Here is a 15,801-nt window from a genome sequence, read left to right as displayed (position 1 = left end):
CCGCTTTTGATTTTAAGCATTTAATTTAGAATAATCAAATACAAATACCTTATGAAAGCAGAAAACATTACTAATAAATAAATATTGCCGGTAAATAACGTTAAATAAGAGATATTTTTCGAATAAGAAACAACCTTTGTTGATTTTATGATAAAGATGACCAAAAAAATCTGGAATTTCTTCTGGACGACAACAATGGAAAACTACCAGCATCTTTTCATGTTTTTTATAATAACTAGCTGAATACCCGTTCTACCACTGGGTGAATAAGAGAAAGAAAAGAATCAATAAATCAGTACTGAGAAACACAACGCAATCATGCTCAAAACTGAATACAGCTTCTTTTCTTCTGAAAATGTCACTTACCTGGTTCTTCCCCTAAGTTTTTCAATTAATGTACCTAAAACCCCTTTTTTTTTATTTTATATTTTGTTATTTCTTTGTTGGCTTTACGTTATTGAAGTAAGCAAAGCTCGTTGTTTGTAAATCATACCATTGGAATAAAGATAAAATGCATTTAGCATCACTTGGCATGATGCTATCTCCGCTGCCAATTCATGATAGTTAAAATTTACCACCTTTAAGTAATTTTCTCAGGTACATATTCCTTTCGAGGGGTCGTTAAACACTTAATTCCAAAGTATCGGTATTAAAACTGTTTAGTATTGGTGCAGTTTTAATAATCACCAAATATATCAATTTAATATTTTATTCCTATTTTAATATATGTGGCACTTAATACATAACACTTCAACTTCTGAGTTTACACTTATTTGTCAGTGGCTGCCAACTAAAGTCGATTTTTTTTTTTTTCTGAAAAATTATAAGAACTTCATATGGATTTTGGAGCATGACCTTTTCTCTATCTGACCTTTAATTTACTGTTAAAATATTAATAAGTAGACGTGGAAAAAAAGTCGATTTATTCAAATTCATTTAAATATTAATACACTATCTTAGCTACCACTGGAAAAAATATTCTGGCATCGATTTTTTGAAATATAATTTTTTCTCGTCTAAGTCTTTTACTTAACTTAGATTTATTACTTGCTTATATATTTCATTGTAACCGCGATATATTTTTGTTTTGTGTACCTGGTAACTTCGAGGCATAATTATTTTGTTTATGTTCCACGTGACTTCATTCCTGTCTTTGTATTAAGAAAAAAATATATAGTGAAAAAATTGAAATCTTTCAGAAACAGTCTGCGTAAAAGAATTGAAATCTTTGAGAAAGAATCTGTGTGAAAGAATTTAGAATGTGTCGCTTAAGGGAATTAATACTTGATGGGATAGGCTAACTCGAAATAAAATGGAAGGAAAAGTTGTCAACGTAAGCAAATGCCACGTTTCAACAACCAATCAGGATCGAGATACACACACTACATCACTTGCAGGTATCCCATTGTATCAAATAACGCAAATCATGTTTACTTTATTTAAAATAAATTTCGGTGATAGTTCTGAATATCGTCATGATGGATTTCCAATGGTTTTAAGGATCTGACACATAATAGTATTAAGGGCTAGTCTTTCTTAACTATAAAATTACCTGTGTGATTTTAAAATCTAATAAGGGAAATCCCAATATTGTTGTAGCTGTTGTTGTAGTTAATTTACATCGCACTAGAGCTGCACAATGGGCTATTGGCGACGGTCTGGGAAACATCCCTGAGGATGATCCGAAGACATGCCATCACAATTTTGAACCTCTGCAAAGGGGTTGGCACTCCCGCTCCGGTAGCCCGACGACCTGCACGCAAAGTCGAGCACTTTACGGTTTAACAGTTTAACGAGGACCAATACTGCACACCCTCGTTCCCTACGCAGACTAATCCAAGTGGTCACCCACCCGCATACTGACAGCCAGTAATACTTGACTTCGGTGATCTAGTGGGAAACGCGTCTTAACGATCAATCCACTGCGGGACATAAATTCCAATATACTTTTCAAAAAATAAATATTCTGTGTGTTGCGAGATGTTAAAAATGCAATCAAGCAGTTATTATGGTTTACAGCTTTGTTTCTGACGAAAATAACAAGAGTTATATTACGATCATCTGTAACTAATATAAATATCTCACTATATACGAGGGTTGTAAATTAAATAATGGCAATTTAATCTTGAAACTCACAGAAGGGCGGGCATGCGCAAATTGGATACGGGAGCGGTGAGGTGGCGCTGTTGTCGATGTGTAGAGTGCAAAAAAAGGTCGATTTGCTTAGAAGGGTAGTTGTTGCGTGGCGTTAAAGTTAGGAGTTTCGTTTCCATTGCTCTAAAGCATGTTTTCAAAAGATGATCAGCGGTAGTGGCTTACAATCGAGGTTGCCCGTAGCAAAAATGCAACAGGTTGGCTATTGAGGTTTAGTGGAAGCCTGTGGAGCAAATGTTTTACCGTATAGGACAGTAGCACGATGGGTTCAAGCATCTCGTCTTTTTTCGTCATTAAGCCTTTTCACAACATGCTTTAGAGCGATGGAAACGAAACTCCTCACTTAAGGCCACGCAACAACTACCCTTCTAAGCAAATCGACTGTTTCTTGCACTCTACACATCGACAAAGCCACCTCACTGCACCCATTCCCTATTTACGCATGCCCGCCCTTCTGTGAGTTTCAAGGTTAAATTGCCACTATTTAATTTACAACCCTCGTGAAAGAAAACTTGTAAACACTGCAGCGTAAAATGTAGCAAACTTTACGTTACATTTTGTTTTTCTGCACGCTATCATATTTATAAACGTGAAATTATGATAGTTAATAGAAAAATGTACAGGGATAACGATGAAATAGATTATTTTAACATTTTGTAATTTCATTTTCATAGATACGCATTTTGGGCTATGTCCATTTCTTACAATACATATTAACAGCTGTGAGCAAAATGAAATCACCGACAAGATAAACTAAAAATTTGATTTACCCCAATTAATAAAATTCTTAACTATTTTTTTAGATACCTAGCAATATTAATAAGAACTAAGTAAAAAAAATTTAAAATTACAAATTAATAAATCTTTTTTTCTATTAAACTTGTAACTGGGAACGAATCGTTCCCATCTCCCAATTAAATCTTAATTTCATTCAAAAAACTAAGATTCATTACTTATTTAACAATATTAAAAGTAATACTTTTAATTGGAATGCAAAAATAATACATATGTCCGAGAATTATATGCATGCTATTTACTCTGCAGTGTATTACAAGAATTACAGACGATATTTTAAATAGCGAAGAATGTACTTTCTTTAAAGAAACATACTTTTTTTCTGACCGATAATGATTTCTAACATCGGAAGTAGCCACAATCTGAAAAATATAACCTAAATAGTTTGGTTTGGAAGATAATCGATTATTTGCATCCCTTATTGTTAGTTGTACTTTTCGCGTATTTCGTCATATCAAGAGAAATTTTTAAGTGAATTGAAAAAGTTTGAGACACAATTATCAAATCGTTTATCCAAAGGTAATTACATGTTATTTCTAACAAAATAGAAAAAATAACTAGTTTTGCTGTCTAGAACCAAAATAACCCTTTCGGCACCTCAAATTTTTACTTAGTTACATTTTTTTGGACTGCAATCACCCTGCAGAGTATTTTCTGCAGGAAATACGGCAGTTATTTTGTTAATTATCTGCTAGAACAAATAATAGAATTTACTCCATCGCATCCCAGTATATTCTCCTACACGCCTTGATAAATTCAAGTTTCCAAATCTTATAGTTATTGCGCTGCAAAACAAAATGTAACGTTGGACACCCAAAACAGCGGCGGCGTCTTACAATTTTTTGAATACGGATATATAACTGGTTATGTATGCATATATGGATTATAACTGACAAGTGGGCTCCACCTCCTGTTCTTTGATACTCCTCAAACCCCGAAGAATGTTATGTAGTTTGCTTTGAAAACTATCCTAATATATCTCGCTACAAAGGAAACCCATTTGAAATTTGTTATATAAACTTCCTATCGCGTGCTGTAATCTCCCAATGATATTCTCAATCGCAACGCTCGAATACACCACCTGTAGCCCATTTCGATCGCCAATGGATGGTGTTTTCAATGTAAATGTAAACAATAACAATCTCCAGTTCAATACCTGCTCTAGTTCCGGTTAGAAAGTTTGCGACTACTTACTACAGCTTGTTCTGCGAGGCGATATTTTCAAAGGGATAATTTTGTTTTCAATAAAAGAAGTAAATTAGATAATACCATGTTTACAAGAATCTCAAAGCATAATGATCACGTTGTGAGCCAAATGGCTTTAAAATACACCGGAAACTTTAACCCGGAAGTATAGGCGGAATGGCTTGCAGCGTTCCCTAGTGTGGAAAACATGAAAAAGCACTATCCAAACGGAATTAATTTTAGATGACTTTATCTCTCGGCCCTCGTGTTTCTTAGAAGATTGTTTTGAAAAGAAATTATCTAATGTTTTAATCGTGACCGTCACCTGTTCTTCTATCCTTTGTTGTTTGGCGGTCCAAATTAGCGCCAGTCTGCACTGCTAAAAAAAGTAACCTCTTCGATCCTTTACCTTGATGATTTCAATTTCCTCTTATTATAACCTTATATTTTACATTTTACAAACGCATATTTCACAGCCCTAACATGTCAGAAGTTGAACCTGAAGTCGAGGATGTAGAAGAAACTGTTGAGTCGGATAACATCGCTAATGACACGGCGTCTTTGGTAAATAAAAGATTTTAAGTTTTTATTTATGTGGAAAAAAGTCGTTGGATGTCTAATTATATTGATTTCTAATGCTTTGCTGTATTCCTTTGTGTTTATTATTAATATTATCACTCCTTGTCACTTCCAATTTAAATTTGCATATATTGTTTACTTTTAAATTATTCGCTTATAACCTGTGGCATATTAATTCGTTTACATTTGTAACTTATATATTACTATATTAGATTCTTTATTTCACAAAAATTTCGGTCAAAACCTTCAGTAAACTTTCTGTGAAGTTAAATCATAGAGTGTTTATAATTGTGCTTAATTTTTTTTAAAATAAACATAGTTTTTTGTCCAAAATGACACCGAATTTAATAAAATGCTCCTCAGTCTGGGGAGATTTTCGTATCGTGATCTGCGGCAGAATAATCGCCTAGTCTTGGCAACTTCCGGGCAGCAGCCCGCAAGAAAGTAAAAGAACATCACAGAAAAGGATCTACTTCAAAGGTATAACTCGTAGCCATCTCCAAGCAAGCATCTACATGTTTGTTTTTACGAAGAAAAAATTTGCAAGATTAAAGCCCGTTTTTCCGTTAAATTTGCAAATTTTTTTTAAAAAGACACGTAGATGTTTTTACCCTGGGTTGGCAATGAGTTATACCTTTTGAGTTGGTACCTTACTCTGATGTTCTTTTTAGTTTCTCGCGGGCCACTGCCCGGAAGTTTCCAAGACTTGGCAATTATTCTGCCACAGATCACGATACGGAAATCTCCCCTTAATGACTTCAAATTATTAGCTGAATGTCAAAAGTATTAGTTGAAATTCAAATATCAGCTCTAGTTCAGAATTCCTTGTTTCCCACAAGCAATAGAAATTACTGCTTCTGATTATACATATTGCTACAATTAGTTAATATGCTTATTATCATAGCTAAGTTTGTTTGTTTTTAAATAAAGGAGGACCAAAACAGTGTTGTTAGAACTTAAGCTAACCTCTTAAGTTTAAAGAAAGAAAAAGGCAGCAATGTTTCTCCCTGTCTCTCTAGTTGTAGCTTGAAAAAAAAAATATGATTAGAGCAAGTATTATATATTTATTTTTTCCTTCTGAATGTAGGATCCTGAAGAGTCAGAAGGTGAAGCTGAAGAGGCAGATGGGGATGCAGAAGCTGAAGGAGAAAATGATGCTGAGGAAGAAGAAGAATTGGATGATGCAACTCCTGAAGATGACTCTTTGACACCTAGTCGAAATGAAGAGGAAGACGATGAAGACCCTGCAGTATGTTTTCCCTAATTCCAAAGTTTAACAAATGAGTTTACTATTTCAAAAGATATTAACAATGTCACGATATTCTATTTTGAAACATTAAATTTGTACTGTTAGTAGTTTTTTACAACTTTTTAATTCTATCTTTATAATTCCCCACTTACATTTACTAATTACATTACATTTACTTATTTGTAACTCAAGATAAGGAAATACAATCAAAGATTAATAAGGCTTAGTATTTTAAGTTATTAGTGTTGTTTTTTTTTTTTTTTTAATTTTAAAAGTGTTCATTTATTACAAACCTTTCAAATGTATTTTTTATCATTATTCTTTCCTTTGTATTTAAGACTTTTTTTTTGTAATATAAATTTTCAAATTAAGTATTTTTAAAACTCTAGTAAAATTATGCGCTATATTTTACTTCTGTCTTAACCTATTGTTTAAACTTATATCCCATCTCCTCTGCTATCAGATACTTTTTCAATTGTAACATGACAATTTTCATTTTTGTTATCAGAGTCTTCTAGAAGCGATTAAAAGGGATGACAAAGAATTTGACACTAAACTGGTAAGATGTTTAAATTTTTTGTAAGAGGAAAATATACTGCATTTATTATCATAAAAGAAGTTTTAAAAAATGCATTAAACACTATTATTTCATAATTCATTCATTATCCATATTTTCATTATTGATTTAAGCTTTTGCTATAAAAAACATTTTATCGGTATTTCAAGTTTTAAAACCTGAATGTGAATATTGGAGCTAATTTTATTGTTGTACCTAATTACATTTTATCTTTTATTTGTTGAATTAATTAAAACCATACAGTGATGTTAAAATATTAAGTATGTGAGTGTCTCTCATGTAATTTTTAGTACCAATTTAATTATGTTATAACGAAATGTAATGAACTTGTTTTGAAGCGAACTAAAATTTCAAAACGTCAATTTCATCAGTTAGGTATGCTGCGAATTAAAAATATACTTATTTATTTTTATCTTGAGCTTATTTCATAAGTTACAGAATTGTCACATTTTTCTATTTTCGTGGAATTTTGTGACAATATGCAGTGTCTAAGAGTTATGTTTAAAAAGTTGATCATTATGTGCTGATTAATATATACTTTAACCTAACATATATAAACTTTTAATGTGTTTTCTATATATTTATGTCTTGACAAATAATCTAAGTAGTCAATTCATTTATCTACATATTACTAAATAATTCCCTATATTCTTTACTAGGAATCTGATCGAGGTAGAAGATTCGACTTTCTTTTACAACAAACTGAGATATTCTCTCATTTTATGACAACGGGTTCAACCGTAAAAGATGGCTCGCCCGTGAAACTAAAGCCGGGACGACCGAGGCTGAAGAAGAACGATGAAAAGGCTAAATTATCAGCTGCAGGAGAGTGCGTGAATTCCTTAAAGTTATTCATATAATTATTGCACATTTCATTACAGACAGAGTTTTAATGGACTTTATTTTTTATTTTGCTTTATTTTTGGTCAATTTCTTTGTAAATCTACATGTTTCTTTCATTCTTTTTTTTTTTTCCTTTAGTTATTTTCACATTGTTTTTAAAATCCCAATCCTTTGCAATACATTCTCCTTACATCAAGCAAATCTCAAATGATTGATCTATCTTTAGCTGACATAATTTGTAATGACTGCCATGTTAAATAGGAGTGTTAGGAAGTGAAAATGATCACATTTTGTCCCAGTTTTTCCATGAAAACTCTCAACTGTGACCCTCATTTGCTCATCGCCACATTTTTTTACCTTCCCAAAACAAATGACAGTGTGTTTCTTCTTTTTTTTTTTCACTGTATTACTGTATGATTAACAAATGAATATATTATGCAGTTACTGCTATTGATGTTTCTATTTTTATTATTTATTAAAATTATGTGAATGACTATAACTGTCATTTGCATGTATATCAACAAAAGTTGGACAGATGTTGCCCCTATTTGGAGCATTGTGTTAATTTCTGCTTGTTCATGTTATACCAAGTAAATTACTAAATAAGTTTTTTTTTTTCATTCCTAGGCAAAAGAAAACTACTGATGATAAGGTAAAATTGTCTGCTGCAGGGGAGTAAGTAAATTTTTCAAATCAAATTAACTTTTTTAATTTAGAGTTTAGTAGAATAAACGAGCTTATCAAAAATATATATCATGGTGCATACAGACTTCTCCTTATAAACTCCTTCAAAATACAAAAGTCTCCAAGGAGTACTTGGAACTACTTAGATTTCCAAATAAGTCCTTAGAAACTCCTTAGATTATTGTGTTTCATTCATTAACTTACTAAGTCTGCTGTCCAAGCAGGGAAACTAAATTATATGACTTAGCTATCAAAATATAATAGTTTTAATAAAAACTTTTAAGAAAAATTGAATTGCAAGAGTTAGAAGAAATAAAATAACAGGAAATTTTAATTTTACATGTAACAAGCAAACTTAATTAATAATTTACTGTGATTTTTTTTTTTTTTTTTTTTTTTGTATAAAATGCCTTAGATTTTCTTATGTATTCAAATTTAAAAATATAAGAGTGAAAGGTTTTTATGTTAATCTGTACTATGTACTTTAACAAGATTTATTAAAATATTTGAAGCTGGAAAATGTATTTATGTGTGAAAGTGATAACTTAATTTTTCTTGATGAAGTTTGACAAAGTCAAAATTTATTTCAAAAGGGCTAGAAAAAAATATCTTATGCAAAATATACATTTTTGCAAGTTCTTTATAATAAATGTTATACTTGCTTTATGATGACATATATAGTACCTAAAAATGTGTCTCTCATTAATTTGAATTGCGTTGTGAATTTGAATAACTAGTTAGTGGAGAAAAATAATTAATATTCCTTGATAATTACTCATCACTATCGAACCGTTTCATTAATTTAATTATGAAATTAATTAAGAAAAAATTAGAATTAACAATTTACTATTCTAGTTCAAGTCTAAATCAACACGTGTGGATCGACACGTGCTTCACTAATACTTAAATCTAATTGCATCTAGGCTTAGATTTCTTAATAAAATTATTTATCTTGATTTAATATTTTATTATTTTTATGCAACCAAAGTAATTCAAGCATTTTCCTCCAAATAAATTATTTAAGCTAATCTAAAATCAGGTTCGAGCCTGTCAGGAAAATATCCAAATATATAACTAAAAGCTACTAAAATCACAATAACTGCCTAAAGTGAATCAATTAATAACTGCTAATAAATGAGAGTTAAGTTTATATAAAATTACAATATTTATTGAAAATCATATTAATCATGTTCAGCTCAAACAATTAAGTATAACATTACTCATGTGGTTTAACATTCTAAAACAACTAAGTATAACATTCCTCATGTGGTTTAACATTCTAATTTAAACATGACAATGAAAATCATTACTAATCATTTTAAAACAATAAAAAAAAGATTCTCTGGAGCAGGGGATGATAAAAAAAAAATATTAAGTTTTCATTTCACATTAAGTTAAATTAGCGCGAGCACGTGGCACAGCTACCACGAAGTTAAGTTTAATTATTAGAATTACTTATTTGATAGGATCCTACGGATTTAATAAATAAAAAAAAATAAATTAGTTTATTTAAATTTAGCGTTAAACGAAGCAATATGAAAAGAAATAGGAAAACTTATCGTGATGTCCATCGGGAGATAGGGACGCGTCCGTCCCGCCACGTTAACTTGATTCGGACCCTGCAGGCGCCAGTCACGACCATCACCTCGGGAAGCTAAGAGAGAGAAGAAAAAAAAACTCTCCCTTCGTAGATCGCGCGCCACACCGTCCACGCTGCACAGGTTCGATGACAACATTATTTCGTCACAGCTATAGCTACTACCTATTGGTGGTTCGCTCGTACGTCAGAGCGGGAAAAAGAGAACTTGAAAACAGGGAATAAATAATTAATGAAAGGGATTTAGGGAAAACAAACATTACCTGCTCCAGGTTGAAATAATACCTTAACCTGCTTCCAGAGATTTAATACCCTAATATAATACATAGTTTTTCTTCATTTCCAAAATACTTGATTATACATTCACATACATTATGATGTCTGGCTTTTAAAGCAAAGCCCAGCGATATAACATACCAACCGGGTAAGGGAAAAAATATATATATTATGTACACAGACATACATATATATATTTTTAAGCAAAAGAAGACTTTTTCAAAAAAAAAAAATTTTTTTTTTTTTTTTTTTTAAACTTTCAGACTGACGTCACATATCATAATTTGAATCTGCCCTATTACCAAACATCATAGATAACATATCATAACAAATACAGTAAATATGACATAACCTTAGAGAGGGGAGTTCGGGGATCTGAGGGGAGGAATTGCACCCAAGAGGACAAATTCTGGAAATTGTCTTAGCTAACGAAACTTTGTCATTGAGGATGAATTTTTTTATTAAGTGTTCACAAAAGATCCTCTTTTGTTTAGCATTTCACCTGCTTGGAATGTATCTGTCATCTTTCGAGGATTCACTGAGGGTTCCTGGATTTAATGGTTTTTCAGGAAAGGAAAAAAAAAATCCGGGATTCAGAGTCAAATACGTCTGCCAATCTTCCATCATGTTTTTGGTTTTTGAGTACTAGTTCGGTGTGTGTTGAGGGTTCCAGGCGCCATGGAAGCCTTTTTCCATCATCATTGCTTTGGTAATCAACTATTTATTCCTCGAGTGGCCAATCCGGGGATTTCAACATTTCATCACGTTTAGCACTGAAGGGGAAGTTGTCTTGTAAGGTAAATTCTCTCCTTTGCCTCACAGTTGATCAGGCTACGAGAGCAGTAGATAGGAATTTCCTTTCGTTTCAGGTCTCTGTCTGGTCTTACTTCTTTTGCAGTTGGACCACAAAATAGTCAACTAGATTATCTGAGTTAAAGTTTGTGTTATGAAGAATTTCTTAAGGTGATTCATCATGTTTGACAGTCCTATCAAGAGTTCTTTCTATTTGGAGCTTTCAACAAGATTTCTCAAGAATTTCTGTTGTGAAGGGAACGGTGAGGGGAAAATGGAAGAACTTATCCTCAAAAGATACAATTCCAAGCTCAGAAAAACCCAAACACCCAAATTAACATTTTTAACACACATACATAAAAACATTCGTACAAAAATTTATGTTACTTCTTTTTTTTTTCTTTTTTTTTTTTTTTAACCTTATTTGTTTTGTTTTGACCTTAAGTTATAACCATGCGTGTTGTCTTTTTTAGAGTCCAACACTTTTACAGCAGTCTCAAAGTTGTTTGAAACCTCATTCCTAGTTAGTTTAAATCTTTGTTTTTCTTAAAACAATTCTCTACTGAATGACCTATACGTTTGCAGTAATTACAATATGGAACTGGGCAATTCTTTGCTAAATGTCCCAATTTTTTACAGTTAAAACATTTCTTTTCAGACTGATTCTGATAACGATTTCTAGCACTATGTGTTTGACGCGGCTTCTCTCTATATTCCCGATTGTTTTGTTCGGTATCGAGTTTTGTTTGCATTTTAGAAATTGTTAGTGTAAGCTGTTCGATTTTTGTATTTAGATCATCTATTTTGGCTGCTGTATTATCGTCCGATTTAGCTTGAATTGCTGCCGCTAATTGCATTGGCTCAATTAACTTAAAATTTTCCTCAAACGTAAGAGTATGTTTTTTAAATTCATTATAACTATCTAGTGCGGTCGATGCAATTCCTCTTAACAATTCAACCCTTAAACCTTGCTTAGCAGCGGATAACAAAAGTTGTTCTCTATAACTTTCAAACTCTTCACCGCCATTACCTGGAATACAGTTATATGATATCCCTTCTAAACGGCTGAAAAACTGGCGTGCATTTTCACAAGGCAGCTGATATGCCTGTGTTAATTTGGTTATATACGAAGCCATATTCGATTTAGTTTCAAATCTTTCCCTTAACGATTTAACTAACAATTTAAAATCCTTAGTGTACCTTAACTCTCGCTGAGTGGATACGAATTCCTGAGCTTCGCCGATAAGGCGTAACGAAAGAGCCAAAATTTTGTCATTATCATCCCATTTACAATAGTCAGCAATCGAATTAAATTTATCTATAAAAGCAGAGAAATTAGAATTTCCGTCAAACGATGGGATCACGGGTAAGAACTCAGAAACTGTGTGACTTTTGACTACTGGAATAATGTCTATTGTTTTTACTCCCGTAGAGTTTGTAGAAAGACCTTCTAACTGGTTATCAGTCATGTCTAGTTAAAGAACGGAAAAACCAACACTAAAAAAAAAATATATAAACTAAAATTTTTGTCTTAGTGAAAGTTTACCTAAAAATAATTGCTATTTCGAAAGCATTAATCTAATTAGCTTTGTAACCACTAATATCAATCTCATCAGGGGAATATATCACACATTCACATAAATATACCTTAATACCAGTAATACTAATAACAAAATAACACATAAATGAAAATAACATGCATCAAATTCAAAATCATTTGCTGAACATGACGTTAAAAGAATGTTTTTTTTTTTTTTCTTTCTAAATATTACTATTTACTGAAATAAAATTTTTCCTAACAGGTGTCTCGGCACCATTTGTTATACTTACTTTATGGAGACATATAACAGTACCTAAAAATGTGTCTCTCATTAATTTGAATTGCGTTGTGAATTTGAATAACTAGTTAGTGGAGAAAAATAATTAATATTCCTTGATAATTACTCATCACTATCGAACCGTTTCATTAATTTAATTATGAAATTAATTAAGAAAAAATTAGAATTAACAATTTACTATTCTAGTTCAAGTCTAAATCAACACGTGTGGATCGACACGTGCTTCACTAATACTTAAATCTAATTGCATCTAGGCTTAGATTTCTTAATAAAATTATTTATCTTGATTTAATATTTTATTATTTTTATGCAACCAAAGTAATTCAAGCATTTTCCTCCAAATAAATTATTTAAGCTAATCTAAAATCAGGTTCGAGCCTGTCAGGAAAATATCCAAATATATAACTAAAAGCTACTAAAATCACAATAACTGCCTAAAGTGAATCAATTAATAACTGCTAATAAATGAGAGTTAAGTTTATATAAAATTACAATATTTATTGAAAATCATATTAATCATGTTCAGCTCAAACAATTAAGTATAACATTACTCATGTGGTTTAACATTCTAAAACAACTAAGTATAACATTCCTCATGTGGTTTAACATTCTAATTTAAACATGACAATGAAAATCATTACTAATCATTTTAATACAATAAAAAAAAGATTCTCTGGAGCAGGGGATGATAAAAAAAAAATATTAAGTTTTCATTTCACATTAAGTTAAATTAGCGCGCGCACGTGGCACAGCTACCACGAAGTTAAGTTTAATTATTAGAATTACTTATTTGATAGGATCCTACGGATTTAATAAATAAAAAAAAATAAATTAGTTTATTTAAATTTAGCGTTAAACGAAGCAATATGAAAAGAAATAGGAAAACTTATCGTGATGTCCATCGGGAGATAGGGACGCGTCCGTCCCGCCGCGTTAACTTGATTCGGACCCTGCAGGCGCCAGTCACGACCATCACCTCGGGAAGCTAAGAGAGAGAAGAAAAAAAAAACTCTCCCTTCGTAGATCACGCGCCACACCGTCCACGCTGCACAGGTTCGATGACGACATTATTTCGTCACAGCTATAGCTACTACCTATTGGTGGTTCGCTCGTACGTCAGAGCGGGAAAAAGAGAACTTGAAAACAGGGAATAAATAATTAATGAAAGGGATTTAGGGAAAACAAACATTACCTGCTCCAGGTTGAAATAATACCTTAACCTGCTTCCAGAGATTTAATACCCTAATATAAAACATAGTTTTTCTTCATTTCCAAAATACTTGATTATACATTCACATACATTATGATGTCTGGCTTTTAAAGCAAAGCCCAGCGATATAACATAAATAAGTCCTTAAAATTTTGGACTCCTTAGATTTCTTCTTCTGATCTCTGTATGAACCCTAATATATACTTGTAGTGAAATGGTAGCCATCTACTGTACATTGTGGATGGGCACCTGCATTAACCTAAATTGATACCTCATCCATCTTTAAAAATAAATCTGCAAAAATATAAAGTGTAATTAACGAATTGTTTTGAGGCTTTAACTGGTTGCTTAAATGAAAATATTTCTGGATTGTGTAGGAATTTGTCAAAACCATTTAAAGAAGCAATTAAAACAGTATCAGAAGCAAAGGAATTTATACTAAAAGAATTACAGGCATTACAACAGTCAATGCATGACAACAACATAATTACCTAAATACATATTAAGTGAAATCTGTTTCTAGGATATCTCATTACTCATTGCAGTGTTGAAAGGTTGATTATGTATTAATTTATGAACTAAACTCGATCAATTAGGATATGTGCTGTGAAAATCCTCCAATTCCTAGCTCTTACACAAGCGCAAAAATAAATTCTAAAGCTGTAATTTGAGTGCAACCAACAAGTTTTATTTCCTTGTTATTTTATCTAAGCCACGTTTCCTTAGGTGCTAGTCCACTTCTATGCTGTCTTAAGCAGACTCATTTGCATGCATACTATTTAGAATTGTGACACTTTTTTCTTGCATTAGTGTGTTTTAGTTCCATTTCTCAAAGCAGTGAATGAATATATTGGCAAAGGTGTAATTTGAGCAATAGGAGGTCATGCTTTTTTTATGTATTGACTAAACAACTGGAAATTTCACTTGTTTGAGTTCAACACTTTTCCGAAATTGTAATTTAATCTGTTGTACTTCATCATTGCCCAATTAAAAAGAGCAATTTAAAGAAGGTTGAATTTCAGACTACTTGAAAATAAGATTTTTTTGTCGAACTTATGTTTTATGCATGGCAATAACTGATAATCAATGATTATTACTTAATCAGTATTAGGTACACACCTATACCACAAATATCAGTTTGCAACATATGCCCAGTTTAAGGAGGGAAAGCAAGTTTGTTATTGGTTGGGGTCACAATCATAATACACAGATAATTCAACAAAACTGATTGTGTGACACAGCTTCTTTTTATACAGATAGTCCTTAATTTTCGTTCCATAAGCTTTTAAATTTTGTAGTCAAAGACAGTCATTCATTCCTTTTTTGTTAAAATGATATACAAATAAGGCAATGCAATTTGCAATAAAAGATTCATGTATCTGCTGTGATCTGACTAATTAATTTGTGCTCTTTTCTGATCCTATCATTAACTGTTCATACCGTCGCGATTTACAAAACATACATTGCAATTCACTGTCAGTACTGATATTGTGGTGTAGCAAAGTAGTTATTGTGTTCTTAAATTTTGATATTTTATCTAATTTTGTACATTTTCTATGAACTGAAATTTGATTTAGCAGATTGAAAAGATAATTTGTATTAATAACATGAATTCTGTCAATTATTTATCATAATGTGTGTGTAAAGTAATATTTTTTAATTAAGTTTTAAAAGTTGGCAAGCATGTTAAAATAACATATGGCTATTTATGCCACTCAACTTTGTTGGTTGATGTGTTGTGACGATTTGGTGCACGTGGGTTGCTGCTTGATTTTGTTTTAAAGTTTGTAACAATACCTCCTAAATTTTACAATCAGATATTTTTAGAATCATATTCTGAAGCTTTCCGTGCGTAATTAAGTTGGATAGCAAAAATCATAGTGGCTATTTTAAGCAGGCCACACAGCAATGCTGAATGGGAAAAGGTATTCATCATTGATTTTTTAAAAAAAAAATTAACACAGTTTAGAAATTCTTTGTCACTAGAGGACGTTCTAATTACCAAAACCACTCAAATTGGAT

The 15,801-nt window shown here is 31.7% G+C and overlaps 1 protein-coding gene across 2 annotated transcripts in view; it reads left to right on the top strand.

Annotated features, from left to right (window-relative positions):
* The first annotated feature begins 4,320 nt into the window (after positions 1 to 4,320).
* Positions 4,321 to 15,801, top strand: part of Iswi (nucleosome-remodeling ATPase imitation SWI) — a 38,181-nt gene continuing 26,700 nt past the window's right edge. Inside the window, exons 1-6 of one of the 2 annotated variants that reach the window (XM_071179933.2) lie at positions 4,321 to 4,522; positions 4,611 to 4,698; positions 5,801 to 5,962; positions 6,471 to 6,521; positions 7,199 to 7,368; positions 8,010 to 8,057. In XM_071179933.2, the coding sequence (XP_071036034.1) occupies positions 4,618 to 4,698; positions 5,801 to 5,962; positions 6,471 to 6,521; positions 7,199 to 7,368; positions 8,010 to 8,057 (512 nt within the window). In that variant the 5' untranslated portion in view covers positions 4,321 to 4,522; positions 4,611 to 4,617. The remainder of the gene's footprint in view (positions 4,523 to 4,610; positions 4,699 to 5,800; positions 5,963 to 6,470; positions 6,522 to 7,198; positions 7,369 to 8,009; positions 8,058 to 15,801) is intronic. The other variant, XM_087162545.1, reaches the window with a different exon arrangement.

The sequence above is a fragment of the Parasteatoda tepidariorum genome, chromosome 1, assembly GCF_982258835.1.
Source record: "Parasteatoda tepidariorum strain Cologne lab strain chromosome 1, Ptep-v5.0, whole genome shotgun sequence".
In the NCBI taxonomy this organism is placed as follows: domain Eukaryota; kingdom Metazoa; phylum Arthropoda; class Arachnida; order Araneae; family Theridiidae; genus Parasteatoda; species Parasteatoda tepidariorum.
This window is presented reverse-complemented; position numbering and strand designations above follow the sequence as displayed.